Raw genomic sequence first — 17,768 nt, 5'->3', positions numbered from 1 at the left:
GAATCTCACAGGAATCTCTCTCTCATTACCTTAATTAGATGCCATCTTCTAAATAACAAATTCTATAATTAGTGACCTAAATAAGTAAAATGGGCTTGAAAACATTTCAAGAATCAGCTCACCTAACTTACAGGGTGATAAATGCAACCCACAGAGTATATTCTCCTAGTAACTTTAATATTCCTTTTTTTTTTTTTTTTTGAGACGGAGTTTCGCTCTTGTTGCCCAGGCTGGAATTCAATGGTGCAATCTTGGCTCACCACAACCTCGGCCTCCCAGGTTCAAGCAATTCTCCTGCCTCAGCCTCCCAAGTAGCTGGGATTACAGGCATGCACTACACACCCGGCTAATTTTGTACTTTTAGTAGAGACGGGGTTTCTCCATGTTGAGGCTGGTCTCAAACTTCTGACCTCAGGTGATCCGCCCACCTTGGCCTCCCAAAGTGCTGGGATTACAAGGCGTGAGCCACCGCGCCCGGCCTATTCCTATTTGTTAACTTCCTTCTGGTACTGTCATTTATTTCATTGTTTAGAATCCTGTTTTCAAATATAATTCTTTGCTTCAAGTAGTACCCTCAAGGCTTTCTAATATTAAAACTACTGTCTCTGCTGGTTACAGTGGCTCACACCTGTAGCCCCAACACTTTGGGAGGCTGAGTCAAAAGGATCATTTGTGCCTAGGAGTTTGATACCAGCCTGGGTAACAGGGCGAGACCTGTCCCTATTAAAAAAAAAAAAAATTTAAATTATTACCAGAGGTCCCAGTCAAAGAATCACATACTGCTTTGGAGCCTACTCCAGTATAGATCAAAGCAAAGACAAGGGCAAGAAGGCTACACCAAGCTGGGCAGTTTGGGTGGAGATAGAAAGACAGTATGAGAGAAACTTAGTGAAATATTTTGTCTCCTTCCTCTCCCAGACTCCCCAAACTCTGTCCCTTTATCTCTTGCTACCATTATTCTAACCTTAAGTGTATCACATCCTGTGAAACAGGACTACTAGAATGGACAACTAGCGTGACAACGAATTCCAGTTTATGCTATTTCCATACACCAACTGCAGAGACTAGGTTCTAACTCAAAGTTGTTCTGAATATATTAAATGCAGGTACATGCTCAGCCATTTTAAGTCATTGATACTAGTCATTTATTTACCTATTTGATGCTCCCTTTTTTTTTTTTTGAGACAGAGTTTTGCTCTTGTTGCCCAGGCTGGAGTGTAATGGCACGATCCCGCCTCACAGCAACCTCCGCCTTCCAGGTTCAAGCAATTCTCCTGCCTCAGCCTTCCAAGTAGTTGGGATTACAGGCATGAACCACCACACCCGGCCAGTTTTGTATTTTTAGTAGAGATGGGGTTTCTTCATGTTGGTCAGGCTAGTCTCAAACTCCCAACCTCAGGTGATCTGCCCACCTCAGCCTCCCAAAATGCTGGGATTACAGACATGAACCACCGTGCCCAGCCAGATGCTCCCTTAACTTTTTAAAGCTGAAACTCAAACAACTACAGTTCTTAGACATTTTTAAATGAAAATAAGTAAGGTTATAAAATGAGAGCCAGAAATGTCTGGGTTTCAATGATCAGGCATTTTACCCAATTGACATTAGTAACCTACTTACCATGGCACACATAAAATATACTGTGACACTTCAGAAGAAGTGTATTTTACACATATCAAATAACCTGCCCCTAAATGATACTTTCAACTCAAATGTAACACTTTCTTTATTTGGAATTCAATGATGAGAAGACAACTTGACTATGTAAGAGACAGTAGAGTCCAGCAGTTAAGAGTATAGACTGGGTTGGGCGCAGTGGCTCACGCCTGTAATCCCAGCACTTTGGGAGGCTGAGGCAGGTGGATCACCTGAGGTCAGGAGGCTGAGACCAACCTAGACAACATGGTGAAACCCCGTCTCTACTAAAAAATACAAAAATTAGCTGGGCGTGGTGGCGCACGCCTGTAGTCCCAACTACTCGGGAGGCTGAGACAGGAGAATCCCTTGACATGAGGCAGAGGTTGCAGTGAGCCGAGATTGCACCACTGCACTCCAGCCTGGCGACAGAGTGAGACTCCTTCTCAAAAAAAAAAATGTAGACTGTAGCCAGCCATAGTGGCATGAGCCTATAATCCCAGCTGCCTATAATCCCAGCTACTCTGGAGGCTGAGGTGAGAGGATGGCCTGAGTTGGGAGGCAGAGACTGCAGTGAACTGAGATTGCACCACTGCACTCCAGCCTGGGTGACAGCCTGTCTCAAAAAAAAAAAAAAGTATACACTGGTCAGGTGTGGTGGCTCATGCTGTTAATTCCAGGACTTTGGGAGGCCAAGGCAAAAGGGTCACTTGAGCCCAGGAGTTCAAGAGCAGCCTAGCCCCTATCTCTACAAAAAATTAAAAAATTAGCTGGGCATAGTGGTACACACCTGTAGTCCCAGTTACTGGGAGGCTGAGGTGGGAGGATCACTTGAGACTCCAGGAGACTGAGGTTACAGTGAACTATGATCATACCACTGCACTCCAGCCTGGGTGGCAGAGCAAGGCCCTGTTTTATTAAAACAAACAAACAAACAAACAAAAAACTATAGGACTACTTACCAGTGGCTCACACCTGTAATCCCAGCACTTTGGGAGGCTGAGGTAGGTGGATCACCTGAGGTCAGGAGCTCAAGACCAGCCTGACCAATATGGAGAAACCCTGTCTCTGCCAAAAATAGAAAAATAGCTGGGGGTGGTGTCACATGCCTGTAATCCCAGCTAGTCAGGAGTCTGAGGCAGGAGAATCACTTGAACCTGGGAGGCGGAGGTTGCGCCATTGCACTCCAGCCTAGGCAACAAGAGTGAAACTCCGTCTCCCCCCCAAAAAAAGAGGCTTTTCTAAGATAACACAAAACCAGATGTCATAAAGGAAAAAAAAAAAAAAAAGCAGTTCTAACTGCATAAAATCATTTATATCATATATTTGTATCATGTAAGTAACACCTTTAAATCAGTAAGAAAAAGAAATAAATCATTGGAAAAATTGACATGATATATGAACAGGCAATTCAGAGAAATACAACTGGCTGACAAGCATATGAAAAACTTGGCTCCACTAATAATTAAAGCACTCCAAACAAACAAGATACAATTTGTTCTGCTCTGGCAAAAATTGAAAAGAATGATATTACATCGTATTTGAAAAGGTATAAGAAAACGGAGATTCTCGGCCAAGCATGGTGGCTCACACCTGTAATCCCAGCACTTTGGGTGGCCAAGGCGGTGGATCACCTGAGGTCAGGAGTTCGAGAGCAGCCTGGCCAACAAGGCGAAACCCTGTCTCTACTAAAAACATACAAATTAGCCAGGCATGGTGGCACGTGCCTGTAATCCCAGCTACTGGGGGGCTGAGGCAGGAGGATCGCTTAAACTTGGGAGGCAATGGTTGCAATGAGCCAAGATCATGCCACTGCACTCCAGCCTGGGTAACAGCGCAAGACTCTGTCTCAAAAAAGAAACACACACACACACACACACACACACACACACACAAACACAAAAGAAAATGAAAGTTCTCATACACTACTGGTAGAAAAGACAGTACAACCTGTTTTGAAGAAATTCTGGTTCAAGATTTTAAATGTACAAATGTCTGACCACATTATCTTACTTCTAGAACTGTTCCACATGAAAATCACAAAACTTTATGTCCAATATATGCAATATTATTCCACCTTGTTTAGAAGCAAATTCTAATTATACAGTTATTTATAGCACATATAAAAAAGCATTAAAGATTATACACCAACTATTAACACTGGTTACATCCAGGAAATGGGATTAAGGAAACATGAGACCATGTTTTTTTTTCCTATACTTCATTATCATTTCTACACTTCACCATCATCATCATTTAAAAACCCTCTTTAATGGGCCAGGCGCAGTGGCTCACGCCTGTAATCCCAGCATTTTGGGAGGTCGAAGCGGACGGATCACCTGAGGTCAGCAGTTCAAGACCAGCCTGACCAACATGGAAAAACCCCATCTCTACTAAAAACACAAAATTAGCCGGGTATGGTGGTACATGACTGTAATCACAGCTACTAGGGAGGCTAAGGCAGGAGAATCGCTTGAACCCAGGAGGCAGAGGTTGCGGTGAGCCAAGATCGCGCCATGGCACTCCAGCCTAGATAACAAGGGCAAAACTCCATCTCAAAAAAAAAAAAAAAAAAAAAAAAAAAAACCCTTTTTACAACGACTTTGTATAATTTTAGAATCTTTTTTTTTTTTTTTTTTTGAGACAAGAGTCTTGCTCTGTCGCCCAGGCTGGAGTGCAGTGGCTGGATCTCAGCTCACTGCAAGCTCCGCCTCCCGGGTTTACGCCATTCTCCTGCCTCAGCCTCCCCAGTAGCTGGGACTACAGGCGCCCGCTACCTCGCCCGGCTAGTTTTCTGGGGTTTTTTTGTATTTTTCAGTAGAGACGGGGTTTCACCATGTTTGCCAGGATGGTCTCGACCTCCTGACGTCGTGATCCACCCATCTTGGCCTCCCAAAGTGCTGGGATTATAGGCTTAAGCCACTGCGCCTGACCTAGAATCTTAAATAACAAAAAGTTTTTTTAAAAGAAATGATAAAATAAAAGGCTAAAAAGCAAAAACAAGTCTTTTTTTTTCTTTTTTTTAAGAGACAGGGTCTCACCCTGTCACCCAAGCTGAAGTACAGTGGCATGATCACAGCTCACTGAAGCATTCAATTCCTGGGCTTCAGTGATCCTCCCACCTCAGCCTCCCAAGGAGCTGGTACTACAGACTCATATTCGGCTAAATTTTAAAAATTGTTTGTAGAGACAGGGTTCTCATTATATTGCCCAGGCTGGTCTCAAACTCGAGGCCTCAAGCAATCTTCCTGCCTCAGCCTCCCAAAAATTACAGGCGTGAGCCACTGCACCCAGCCCACACTTTTAATTTCAAATAACTAGAATTTAATCTATTAAAGATTGTCAGTTACTGAATTTAATCTATGTTCATTAAAAGGGTAATGTGAAATATAAAGCCTATTAGATGCTTAGAGTAGAACACAGTAAAAACCTAAGACTAATATCTTGCTTTTTTTTTTTTTTTTTTTTTTTTTTGAGACGGAGTCTCGCTCTATTGCCCAGGCTGGAATGCAGTGGTGCAATCTCAGTTCACTGCAACCTCCGCCTTCCAGGTTCAAGGGAATTCTTCTGCCTCAGCCTCCTGAGTAGCTGGGACTACAGGCACCCGCCACCATGCCCAACTAATTTTTTTCTTGTATTTTATTGTAGAGATGCGGTTTCACTGTGTTAGCCAGGCTAGTCTTGATCTCCTGACCTCGTGCCTCCTGCCTGCCTCGGCCTCCCAAAGTGCTAGGATTACAGGCATGAGCCACTGCACCCGGCACATCTTGCTTTTAAAAGGAGGACTTAGCAAGGAATCAGTATAACTCAGTTTCTTACAAACCTAAGTAAATGGACAATGTTTTTGTTGTTGTTTGTTTTCTTTGAGATGGAGTCTCGCTCTGTTACCCAGGCTAGAGTGCAATGACACAACCTCGGCTCACTGCAACCTCCACCTCTTGGGTTCAAGCAGTTCTCCTACCTCAGCCTCCCACGTAGCTGGGACTACAGGCAGACGCCACCAAACCCAGCTAATTTTTGTATTTTCAGTAGAGATAGGGTTTCACCACATTGGCCAGGCTGGTCTCGAACTCCTGATCTCAGTTAATCCACCCAACTCAGCCTCCCAAAGTGCTGGGATTACAGACATGAGCCACCGGGCCCAGCCAAACAATGATTCTTAAGAAACAGCTGTACAAATGGAACAAGTTGGTGTGAAAGACTAAACAGAATTTATAGATTAGCATTCTTGATAATATTTCATCAGGTTAACACATTGGTTTAGCCAAAGGAAAAAACGATTAAATATCTCAGAAAAGTTATATCCTACATAAAACTTTGTTTCAATAAGTAACATGAATAAATTCGTCTCTTCAGATCATTTGACTATTTTTAATCTTGCCTTATAACAGCACAATACAGTCGTTTGTGAAGTAACTAAATATAAGAAGTTACTCTTCACACTAGACTGGCCCCATGGAGTTTTAATCACTAAGAACACATGGAAACATTAAAAATTTATTCTCAACTAAATATGTCATCATCATTCTTCTAATCTAACTGGTGTTCTTTTCCAAAATTGAAGCTTTGAATCTTCAATGAATTTTTTTTATTATCCACTGACATTTGAATGCTACACATAAAATAAAACCTAAGATATTTGCTGTCATTTACAGCAAAAGAAGAGACTATACCTAAGACATAGTTCAATTTGGACAATTATTTTGGCATGATCAAAATCCCAGTAAGATTTTCAGATGCCTAAAAGATTCCAAATATTTTAAGCCTTTAGACTAACACTTTATATATTATACGAATGTTTTGCTTTGGAGCTATAGACCTTGATTCCCAAGTGTCCCACTTACTCAGTTTAATCATCTGCAGAATAAAGAAAAATAATAGTACTGATCAGTCGGTTTAGAGGATAACGAGATAACATAGTATACATGTAAAGCACTTAGTGACTATACTAAAGACTTGAGAAATGCTCATGTGTCTCTTCACTTCCCCAATATAGATTTACTAATTGTAGCCACTGTCAAATTATATAGAATAAGGTATTTTAAATCTAATCTCTTCTGAAATATTTAATTTTCTGAATATTTCCTAGTTTGTAAAGTTAAAAGCCCAATAAAAGTTGAGCAAGACAGAGATTGGCACATGAGGTCATAAATTGCAGAAGCCAGATTGTGTACAATATTTTAAATGGCTGTGACTATTATTCTGAATGAGATGGGAATAAGAATGAGATAAGCAAAGAAATGTCTTATCTAACTTATGTATGAAAAGGGTCTGGACAGGCACAGTGGCTCACACCTATAATCCTAGCACTTCGGGAGGCCGAGGCAGGCAGATCACGAGGTCAGAAGATTGAGACCATCCTGGCTAACACAGTGAAATCCCATCTCTACTAAAAATACAAAAAAAAAAAAAAAAAATTAGCTGGGCGTGATGGCACGTGCCTGTAATCCTAGCTACTCAGGAGGCTGAGGCAGGAGAATCACTTGAATCTGGGAGGTGGAGGTTGCACTGAGCTGAGGTCACGCCACTGTACTCCAGCCTGGACGACAGAGCGAGACTCTGTCTGGAAAAAAATATTAAAAGAAAAGAAAAGAAAAGGCTCACTCAGGCGACTATGTTGAAAGGAGATTGTAATAAAGCAAAGATGTTAACAGAGAAGACAGAGTCTAGTAAAAAAGTACAAGTAAGAGAAGACATGGCTTTTAGATTAAGGTAGTAGCATAGTGGAGGTGGTAAAAAGCAGTAAGATTCTAGATATATTTTGAAGGTAAAGTCAAGAATTTTTGCTATCACATTGGATAAGAATGTGAAAAAAAGAAAGACAAGAGACAAAAGTATCTCTAATTTGGGGCCTTAACAACTGGAAGGATAGAACTGACATTTGCTGAATAGGCTAAGACATAGGAGGAACAGGTCTGGTGAAGCAGCTTCAGTTCAGTTTGGAACAGGTTAAGTTTGTGATGAATATCAGACATCAAAGTAGATACGACAGATACACAGTTGGCTACATGCAACAGAATTTCTTTTTTTTTTTTTTTTTTTTTTTGAGGCGGAGTCTCGCTCTGTCGCCCGGACTGGAGTGCAGTGGCCAGATCTCAGCTCACTGCAAGCTCCGCCTCCCGGGTTTACGCCATTCTCCTGCCTCAGCCTCCCGAGTAGCTGGGACTACAGGCGCCCGCCACCTCGCCCGGCTAGTTTTTGTATTTTTAGTAGAGACGGGGTTTCACCGTGTTAGCCAGGATGGTCTCGATCTCCTGACCTCGTGATCCGCCCGTCTCGGCCTCCCAAAGTGCTGGGATTACAGGCTTGAGCCACCGCGCCCGGCCTAACAGAATTTCAAGGAAAGAAGTCTGAGATAGAAATAAATTTGAAACTTGTCCACCTTTAGATGCTATTTAAAGCCATAAAACTGGATGAGATCACCAAGAGGGTTGGTGCACACAGAGAAAAGAAAAGGTCTAAAGACTGAATCCTGAAACAACACAACAATATTTAGCCGTCAGGGACATAAGGAGGAACTATCAAAGTTGCTGGTGAGGCAGGAGAAAAATCAAGAGAGAATAGTATCTTACAAGCCAAATGAAGAAGTACTTGAAGGATGAAAAAAAAAGGATTAAATTGGCTCATGCTGCTGATAGGTCAAAACAAGAACTTGGAAATAAATTAAAAAAACAAGCAGGACATATGCACAGAAGTATTAAATATGGCATCGTTTATTAGAGAAGAAAATCAGAAACAACCTAAACATCTCCCAATATGAATTAAATAAATAACAAATACACTCAATGGAATATCACACAATTATGAAAAAATGATAGCTATTAAGATCACATATACCTGACTATGACATATTATTCTATGGAAAAAAAACTGAGACATAATTAATAGATATTATAAAATCACAACCATATAAAAACACATGTATCTTTTTTTTTTTTTTGCTGGGCGTGGTGGCTCATGCCTGTAATCCCAGCACTTTGGGAGGCCAAGGTGGGCGGATCACGAAGTTAGGAGTTCGAGATCAGCCTGGCCAACACAGTGAAACCCTGTCTCTACTAAAAATACAAAAATTAGCGGGGCATGGTGGCGCACCCCTGTAGTCCCAGTTACTCGGGCGGCTGAGGCAGGAGAATCACTTGAACCCAGGAGGCGAAGGTTGTCATGAGCCGAGATCATGCCACTGTACTCCACCTGGGCAACAGAGCGAGACTCCGTCACAAAAAAAAAAAAAAAAAAAAGCATCTTTCTTTTTAATTAGAAGAAAACATACCAAAACAAAGTGTTAGGGTTGTGTGAAGATTAATATTTTTTCTCTTAATTTTTCAAATGAAAACAAAAAAAAAAGCTTGCCCTAAAAGGATAGCCTGGTGCGTCTACAACAATTATATACCTTTGCTCATAGACCATTCTTATCTACAAAAGCAAAGATTGAAAACAGATTAATAATAATAGAAAGTCTTAACTATTTCCTCATCTAAATGAAACAAAAAAACGAGAATTGGGATTACTGGCCAAATATTTTATCCCTTCATACTTATCATTAACACATTTTGTTCTAAATTATCCTATTTTGCACTAAACTTACTGGGGCAGAATGAAAGTACATGATTGTGTATATTTTTGACACCAATGATAAGGGCAAACTACTGTCTTGAAGGAGAAAGGGGAAGTGAGATCTGGCTTTAAGAAACTGAAATTTCTCAGCCAGGCGCAGTGGCTTACTCCTGTAATCCCAGCACTTTGGGAAGCTGAGGCGGGCAGATCACATGAGGTCGGGAGTTCGAGACCAGCCTGACCAGCATGGAGAAACCCCGTCTCTACCACAAATACAAAATTAGCTGGGCGTGGTGGTGCATGCCTGTAATCCCAGCTACTCGGGAGGCTGAGGAACAAGAATCACTTGAACCCGGGAGGTGAAGGTTGCCGTGAGTGGAGATCCTGCCATTGCACTCCAGCCTGGGCAAGAAGAGCAAAATTCCATCTCGAAAAGACAAGACAAGACAAGACAAGACAGGATATGACACGACAGAGAGAGAGAGAGAGAGAGAGGGAGAAAGAGAGAGAAAGAGAGAAAGAAAAGAGGGAAAGAAGGAAGGAAGGAAGGAAGGAAGGAAGGAAGGAAGGAAGGAAGGAAGGAAGGAAGGAAGGAAGGAAGGAAGGAAGGAAGGAAAGAAAAAGAAAACTGAAATTTCTCAACCTCCATTTGCATCTACCCTTCCAGAAACAGATGTGGATCAAATACCTAACTCTTTCAAATACCTAACTCCATCTAAAATTCTTAGGCCAATGCCTCTGGCACAATACTTTATCATGTCTCATAATTTTTCCACCAAGTCTGCTGTCGACACATTTAAGATGTGAATGACTGCACACATTTTGTACTATATCTTGATAATTTAGGTAATGTATTTTAAACGTTACTGATGCACAAGGCAGGGTTAAGGTATAGTGTTGAGCATCGTGATTCTAGGTATGCACATAATCTTTCATATCAGTGTTTTTTGTTTTGTTTTGTTTTGTTTTTTTGAGATGGAGTTTCGCTCCTTTGCCAAGGCTGGAGTGAAGTGGCGCGATCTTGGCTCACTGCAACCTCCACCTCCCCAGTTCAAGGGATTCTCCTGCCTCAGCCTCCCAAGTAGCTGGGATTATAGGCGACTGCCACCATGCCCAGCTAATTTTTGTATTTTTAGTAGAGATGGGGTTTCACTATGTTGGCCAGGCTGGTCTGGAACTACTGACGTCAGTTGATCCGCCAGCCTTGGTTGCCCAAAGTGCTAGGATTACAGGTATGAGAGTGCCTTTGAAAATAATAATTTTTTTTTTTTTCTGAGACGGGAGTCTCACCCTGTCACCCAGGCTGGAGTGCAGTGGTACGATCTCGGCTCAATACAACCTCCGCCTCCTGGGTTCAAGCAATTCTCCTGCCTCAGCTTCCCGAGTAGCTGAGATTACAGGCATGCGCCACCACGCCTGGCTAATTTTTTTTATCTTTTTTTTTTTTCTTTTTTTTTGAGACGGAGTCTCGCTCTATCGCCCAGGCTGGAGTGCAGTGGCAGGATCTCAGTTCACTGCAAGCTCCGCCTCCCAGGTTCACGCCATTCTCCTGCCTCAGCCTCCCGAGTAGCTGGGACTACAGGCACCCGCCACCTCGCCTGGCTAGTTTTTATTGTATTCTTTAGTAGAGACGGGGTTTCACTGTGTTAGCCAGGATGGTCTCGATCTCCTGACTTCGTGATCCGCCTGTCTTGGCCTCCCAAAGTGCTGGGATTACAGGCTTGAGCCACCGCGCCCGGCCTTGTTTTTTCTTTTCATTCTTTTTTTTTTAGACAGAATTTCGCTCTTGTTGCCCAGGCTGAAGTGCAGAGGCACAACCTTGGCTCACTGCAACCTCCACTTCCCAGGTTCAAGCGATTCTCCTGCCTCAGCCTCCCAAGTAGCTGGGATTACAGGCACGTGCCACCACACCTGGCTAATTTTGTATTTTTAGTAGAGACGGGGTTTCACCATGTTGGCTAGGTTGGTCTCGAACCCCCGACCTCAGGTGATCAGCCCACCCTGACCTCCCAAAGTGCTGGGATTACAAGCATGAACCATGGCTCCCGACCTAATTTTGTATTTTAGTAGAGACAGGGTTTCACTATGTTAGCCAGGCTGGTCTCGAACTCCTGACCTCGGGTGATCTGCCCGCCTTGGCTTCCCAAAGTGCTGAGATTATAGGTGTGAGCCACTGTGCCTAGCCAAATTTTTGTATTTTTTTGTAGAGACAGGGTTTCATCATGTTGGTCAGGCTGGTCTCGAAATCCTGACCTCAAGTGATCCGCCCGCCTTGGCCTCCCCAAGTGCCAGGATTACAGGCATGAGCCAATTCTGCAAATTTTTAAAAGGAAAAACGTTTTGCGTAATTGCTTAATGCACAAATTAAGAAATGTTTGTTCCCAATGTTTACTGGATTAAGCAATAAAAGATATAGATTAAGTAGTAATTACTACAAAAAGTAGAAATAATAAACTTACAGAACTTGAGAGTTAGAAAGAATCTCCTAACCTCATGATCCGCCCGCCTCGGAGTCCCAAAATGCTAGGATTGCAGGTGTGAGTCACAATGCCCGGCAAAAAAAAAAAAAAAAAAAAAGATGCATGCATTTTTATATGGTTGTGATTTTATAATATCTATTAATTATAGTTCTCAAAGGTACCTAAAATTTACTGGTTGATGGGGACATCGAAGGCAGATTCCCAGGCTCGTTGTCCAGAGATTTGGATTCAGTAGGTCTAGTGGGTTTACCCATGAATCTGTATTTCGAAAAGATCAAGTACAACTCCGTATTATTACAAGTGAGAAAACTATGTTAAGTAACCTATTTGCCCGGAATCACCTAGAATCTAGGTCTCATTAACTCCCAACAGTGGTCTTCCCACTATACCTCTTAAACTACATACTTTATAGTTGAAGGAACTAGGGCAAAGAAAAAGTTACTAGTGTGTTATTTGAGTCAATAAACAATCCTAGAATACTCCTGGTTGAAATTCTTTTTTATTATTCACTAAGTATTTCTTAAATGTCTACTATGTGCATAGCAATATGGTAAATTATAAAACTAATAAGACATGAACACTGTCCTCTGGAAGCAATTATCAGTTCGGAGGACAAGGTAAATACATAAAACTGATATCCAGCCAGGTGCGGTAGCTCACACCTGTAATCCCAGCACTTTGGGAGGCCGAGGTGGGTGGATCAGCTGAGGTAAGGAGTTTGAGACCAGCCTGGCCAACGTGGTGAAACTCCGTCTCTCCTAAAAATAAAAAAATTTCGGGCTCGGTGGCTTACGCCTGTAATCCCAGCACTTTGGGAGGCCGAGACGGGCGGATCACGAGGTCAGGAGATCGAGACCATCCTGGCTAACAGGGTTAAACCCCGTCTCTACTAAAAAATACAAAAAAACTAGCCGGGCATGGTGGCAGGTGCCTGTAGTCCCAGCTACTCAGGAGGCTGAGGCAGGAGAATGGTGTAAACCCGGGAGGCGGAGCTTGCAGTGAGCCGAGATCCAGCAACTGCACTCCAGCCTGGGTGACAGAGCGAGACTCCATGTCAAAAAAAAAAAAAAAAATACAAAAATTAGCCAGGCATGGTGGTGTGCACCTATAATCCCAGCTACTTGGGAGGCTGAGGCCAGAGAATGGCTTGAACCTAGGAGGCGGAGGTTGTAGTGAGTTGAGATCATGCCACTCCACTCCAGGCTGGGGGACAGAGGAAGACTCTATCTCAAAAAAAACCCCAAAAACTGATATCCAACAGCACAACAATCTACAAGTAGGTGCCAAAGTAAGTGGTGTGGCCAATTATAAAATTAACTGATTCACACAGATTCCACTCAGTATTTTTTAATGGTTAGAATTTACCTATCAGAAATCAATAATGAATTTCCTCTCTTTCATTGTTAAAAAAAAAAAACTGGCCTTCGGGCGCAGTGGCTCATGACTGTAATCCCAGCACTTTGGGAGGCCGAGGCAGGCGGATCACGAGGTCAGAAGAAAAAACCATCCTGGCTAACACCGTGAAACCCCGTCTCTACTAAAAATACAAAAAATTAGCTGGGCATGGTGGCAGGCACCTGTAGTCCCAGCTACGGGAGAGGCTGAGGCAGGAGAATGGCGCAAACCCAGGAGGCGGAGCTTGCAGTGAGCAGAGATTGCGCCACTGCACTCCAGCCTGGGCGACAGAGCAAGACTCTGTCTCAAAAAAACAAACAAAAACTAGCCTTTAATGAAGGAAAGGTTTTGTCTTTGTGTGAACAGTTATCTCTCTCCTCACTACTTACCCACATCAATATCACTACTATCACATAATCCCACATGCCAGAATACCTTTTGTAGAGATCAAAGTTTATCTAATTTAATACAAAAAACTAAGAGTTTGGCTCTCTTCAAAGAGTAAGAAAAGCCTCCCTTCTGGACCATCTTACTGATTATATGTGGTCGAATGAGGATTTCAATTCTTCATTCTTCTGCAATAGTACTATACATCCAAATATTACATTAGCTTCATCATAGGCAAAGTGTACTTTGATACCTCTTGTTTCTGAGCTTGGCCATGTGACTTGGTCAGCCAATGTGATGTTAGGAGAGCAGAGTCTGGAAATGTGCCCGTAGGGTTGGGGCTTGGCCTCTTTCTCTTCTGGCAATGCCATGACACCAGCTTCCCCCAGATAGATGTTACCTCTCCCTCTAGCCTGGACCCCAGAAGGAGACACATGGAGCAGAATAAATGCCTATTGTTCCATGCCACTAAGATTTTGTGGCTGCCAATAATTACACAGCAAAATGTCACTGAATTACCATATTTAAGAAATCCAGCCCAGGCGCAGTGGCTCACGCCTATAATCCCAGCACTCTGGGAGGCAGAGGTGGGTGGACCACGAGGTGAGGAGTTTGAGATCAGCCTGGCCAATACGGTAAAATTCTGTCTCTACTAAAAATACATAAATTAGGCAGGCGTAATGGCACACACCTGTAGTCCCAGTTACTTGGGAGGCTGAGGCAGAAGAATCGCTTGAACACGGGAGGCAGAGGTTGCAGTGAGCCGAGATGGCGCCACTGCACTCCAGCCTGGGCGACAGAGCGAGACTCTGTCCAAAAAAAAAAAAATTAGCTGGGTGTGGTGGTGCACTCCTGGAATCCCAGCTACTCTGGAGGCTGAGGCAGGAGAATCACTCGAGCCTGGGAGGCGGAAGCTGTGGTGAACTGAGATCGCACCACTGCACTCCAGCCTGGGAGACAGAGTGAGACCCTGTCTGTACCAAAAAAAAAAAAAAAAAAGAGCGAAGAAAATGTTCTAAGAATTAAGGAGTCCAAGAACTCAGTAAGTGAGAAAGAGGGATTCAAAAGAAATGATTTATCCATGACCCCAAAAAAGGATGTGCTATCAATCAGTCTTCTAGGATTTATTTTCCTGTTCAGCTGCACTATTTACGCCTGTCCAGTTAACATCACTGCATCTATGTAACCCAAATCCACACAGGCCCTCTTTAATCAGCTTGCACTTAATGAAGCTGCACTAGCCACTTCAATATTAGGCAAAGCAAAGTTTTCCATGTTCAGAACTACGACATTTGCATAACCACTGCTACACTGACACCTTGTAAGTGTCTCTGCTTCTTTACAAAGGTTGATCTGGTGAAGGCATTACTTCATCTCATACATCCAGTAAGAGTGAGAAGTTCTTGCTGCTACTGCTCCTGTTACCATTAATGTGAAGTAAAGGCGCACGCTGTAATCCTGGCTCCATAATTTACTGACTGTGTGGTGAGTTATTCAAATTCTCTGTACTTTACTCTCCCTCTATGGAAAAGGGGAATGATAATAACCTACAAAATAGAATTGTCATGAGGATGAAATGAAAAAATATATGTAAAGTTATTTGAATAGCTGATGGTGCATGGCAGGCACTTAATAAATACTAGCTATTATCATTACTGTTACAGGTCTGAAATCCAGCTTCACAAATTTTGTCATCTGGTGCTATGCAACACTAAAGAAAAAAAGACTAAAACCACTAGCAGTGATTCTTTTATTCTCTCTCTTTTAAGAGACACTCTTCTAAAATGACTGTATTACCAAACAAAAATTAAGTTTATTTTTAAATAAATGCTTTTTCTCTTACTTTTATCAGTTCTGATCACAATATTACGAGCATGTCAAGATAAATGAGAATCTATATTCTAAAAAGGTTAAGAATAACAAAGAACATTGAAAAGTGTATGTTCTCAGATTTCTGCTCATGGAATGTTTAAGGCCTTTTACTCCATATTTTACAGGAACCACATGGCTTGTGACTAGAGAATTTAAATAGCTAACACAATATAAAGAAATTTGGAGAAAAATCATTTTTACTCTGAAAGCAACTACAATTATTAAAAATATTAAAATATCAGTTTTAAAGTAAATTCAGAAGTTCAAATTATTTTAACAGAACCATATAGATTTATCATCAATTTAACAGACATTAATCAACAGTAGACATTATTCAACAATATCAAAAACATAAAAGGAAACTTCAAATTTTCTTTTGGCATTTTCCTAGTTCAGACTTTTAAAACCAAATTAAGCAAATAACCTCTGTATCTAACATAGCAATGAGAAATTTGTTTAATGTGAAACACACTTATCAAAAGAAAAAAAGTAATTCGAAAGGGTCATTTGGTCCTTTACTCGCTTTAAAAGCACAGTCCATTTGCCCATCATAAACCAAGTGTACGAGTTACACGTAGAATTCACTCCTCAAAATTTCTAAAAGCAAATCACCAAAAGACTGCTTGAAAAAATAGTTGTAAATAGAAGATGAGGTCTTTTTCCTAAGGTTTCTGAGAACTGAAATGAAAATATCCAAAAGAAAGGATGACAACCACCCTTTAGACTTTAATGAAATGTCAAAGAACTTTCGGAGTCAAATCTCCTAGAAGTCTAATAATGTCAGGTCAAAGTTGTCTCGACAGCAAAGCCAACAGATAGATGCCAGGTGACTAACAGTAAACTTACCAAACCGTGTAATACAATATATCAAGAATCTCACAGTTCCGGCTTCCTCAACATTTATTCTATTCATTCGGTAACATTTCTGAATAATGAAAGGAACATGGATTCCCAGAGTGATCTAAACCTCAAAATAAGGTTCAAGTGTGTGTTCTCTAGTTGATGTTCTTTTTACTGTAAGCCAAAACCGCTTCTTTATAATAATAATTTTTAAAATCTACAGGTCTGTTTCCAGAGATCTCGTAATAGACACTGTTCACTGGTGATTAAAATATTATTTTTAATCGTTGCATTACCTCACAGCTAAAAATGTCAAGATACCACACCCAATATGTCTTTTTCACCCCGTGAAGGGAGGTGGGGTGGGAATATGGAAGTGGGGATAGGAAAATACACAGGAATATTAAAGTCGATTTCCCTGGAAGGCATGGGGCAGGCGCGCCGGCACCGGGGCGCAGCTCCGCGATCGGGGGGACGCATGACGAAGGGCGAGCACAGGCCTCGGCCTCTGCGGGCTCCCTCCCTCGACACCCGCAGGGGAAGTGGCCGGGACGCGCCGGCCGGAGCTACTCACCGGCCGCAGTGCTGACCAGCAGGATGGTCCATGGTAGCCAGGGCACCCGCCAGGGCCGCTGCAGCGAGGAAGTCATCCCTGGGCCAGCCAAGAAGCAGGAGGGCAAAGAAAAGAAATATGGGAAGTAGAGAGGCGGAGAATCAGCCGGGAGGCTCGTCTTCTCTCCCGTGGACTGATCCTGTCCGTATCACAATGCAGTTTGAAAGGACAAATGGCAGATGAGAGGACCTAGCTGCAGAGCTTTCATGCCGCTGCAGAAATTCCCTTCATTTCTCTCCCTTGCGGCTGGGGGTCTTCCTTCGCCTCGGACGGGGTGCCGCGGCCCTCCAAACTGAAGGCATGTCTGTGGGGAAAGCAGGGAGCCAAGAAGAAATCTCCCAAGTTATTTCCCTCGTAGTTTCACGATATCAAAAAAATATCCAGGTCTGGGAGAAAACATATCCAGGGTGCGGAGGGCGGGGATTCGATCCGGATCCGGGGGGCGAGGGTCAGAACTAGTTCCTGACTATCGGGAAGGACGAAGCCGGGCGGGCGGCGGCGGCGCCCGGCAGCCCGAGTCGCATCGCCCGCGGCTCCGGGAAGGCAGGATTCCTTAAGTTTCGCTTCGGTGCTTCTTTCACTCTGATTTCGAAAACAACAAATCCTCTTCCTTGACTGGATCCAAAAAGGTGCCTGCCTCCATGGACAAGCTCACAGTCCCCACGCCTTCGCGGAACAACCGTGAGAGGGTCGGGAGGCCCTGGCGAAGGCTGAGGAAACGTAGGAGCGGGGGAGGGGAGGGGTCGCGGCCCCGGCCCGGGCTCCCCGAGACCGCGGGCGGACGGGGTGCGAGAGGCTGCCCCTTCTAGCCCTCCGGCGGCGCTCCCTTCCCTTCCTCGCTTTTTATTCCTGCCGCTCCATCTTGCCTGAGGTAAATTCCACCATGAAAGCCTCGTCTTCTCCCGTCAATGGCTCCTGTGAGCGAATCACAACCCCCCGAGGAAGCCGCCGCCGCCGCCGCCGCCACCGCCTCGTTCTCCCGCAGCTCTGGGCT

General features: G+C 43.2%; 1 protein-coding gene across 2 annotated transcripts in view; it reads right to left on the bottom strand.

Annotated features, from left to right (window-relative positions):
- The window catches only part of BMPR2 (bone morphogenetic protein receptor type 2), a 203,329-nt gene extending 185,980 nt beyond the window's left edge, over nucleotides 1-17,349 (bottom strand). The window contains exon 1 of one of the 2 annotated variants that reach the window (XM_030916065.1): nucleotides 16,736-17,349. In XM_030916065.1, coding sequence (XP_030771925.1) covers nucleotides 16,736-16,811 — 76 coding nt within the window. In that variant the 5' untranslated portion in view covers nucleotides 16,812-17,349. The remainder of the gene's footprint in view (nucleotides 1-16,735) is intronic. The other variant, XM_030916066.1, reaches the window with a different exon arrangement.
- Nucleotides 17,350-17,768: the final 419 nt, after the last annotated feature.

This window comes from Rhinopithecus roxellana, chromosome 14, assembly GCF_007565055.1.
Source record: "Rhinopithecus roxellana isolate Shanxi Qingling chromosome 14, ASM756505v1, whole genome shotgun sequence".
Classification (NCBI taxonomy): Eukaryota; Metazoa; Chordata; class Mammalia; order Primates; family Cercopithecidae; genus Rhinopithecus; species Rhinopithecus roxellana.
The sequence above is the reverse complement of the archived record's forward strand: the minus strand, read 5'-3'. Positions and strand labels throughout refer to the sequence as shown.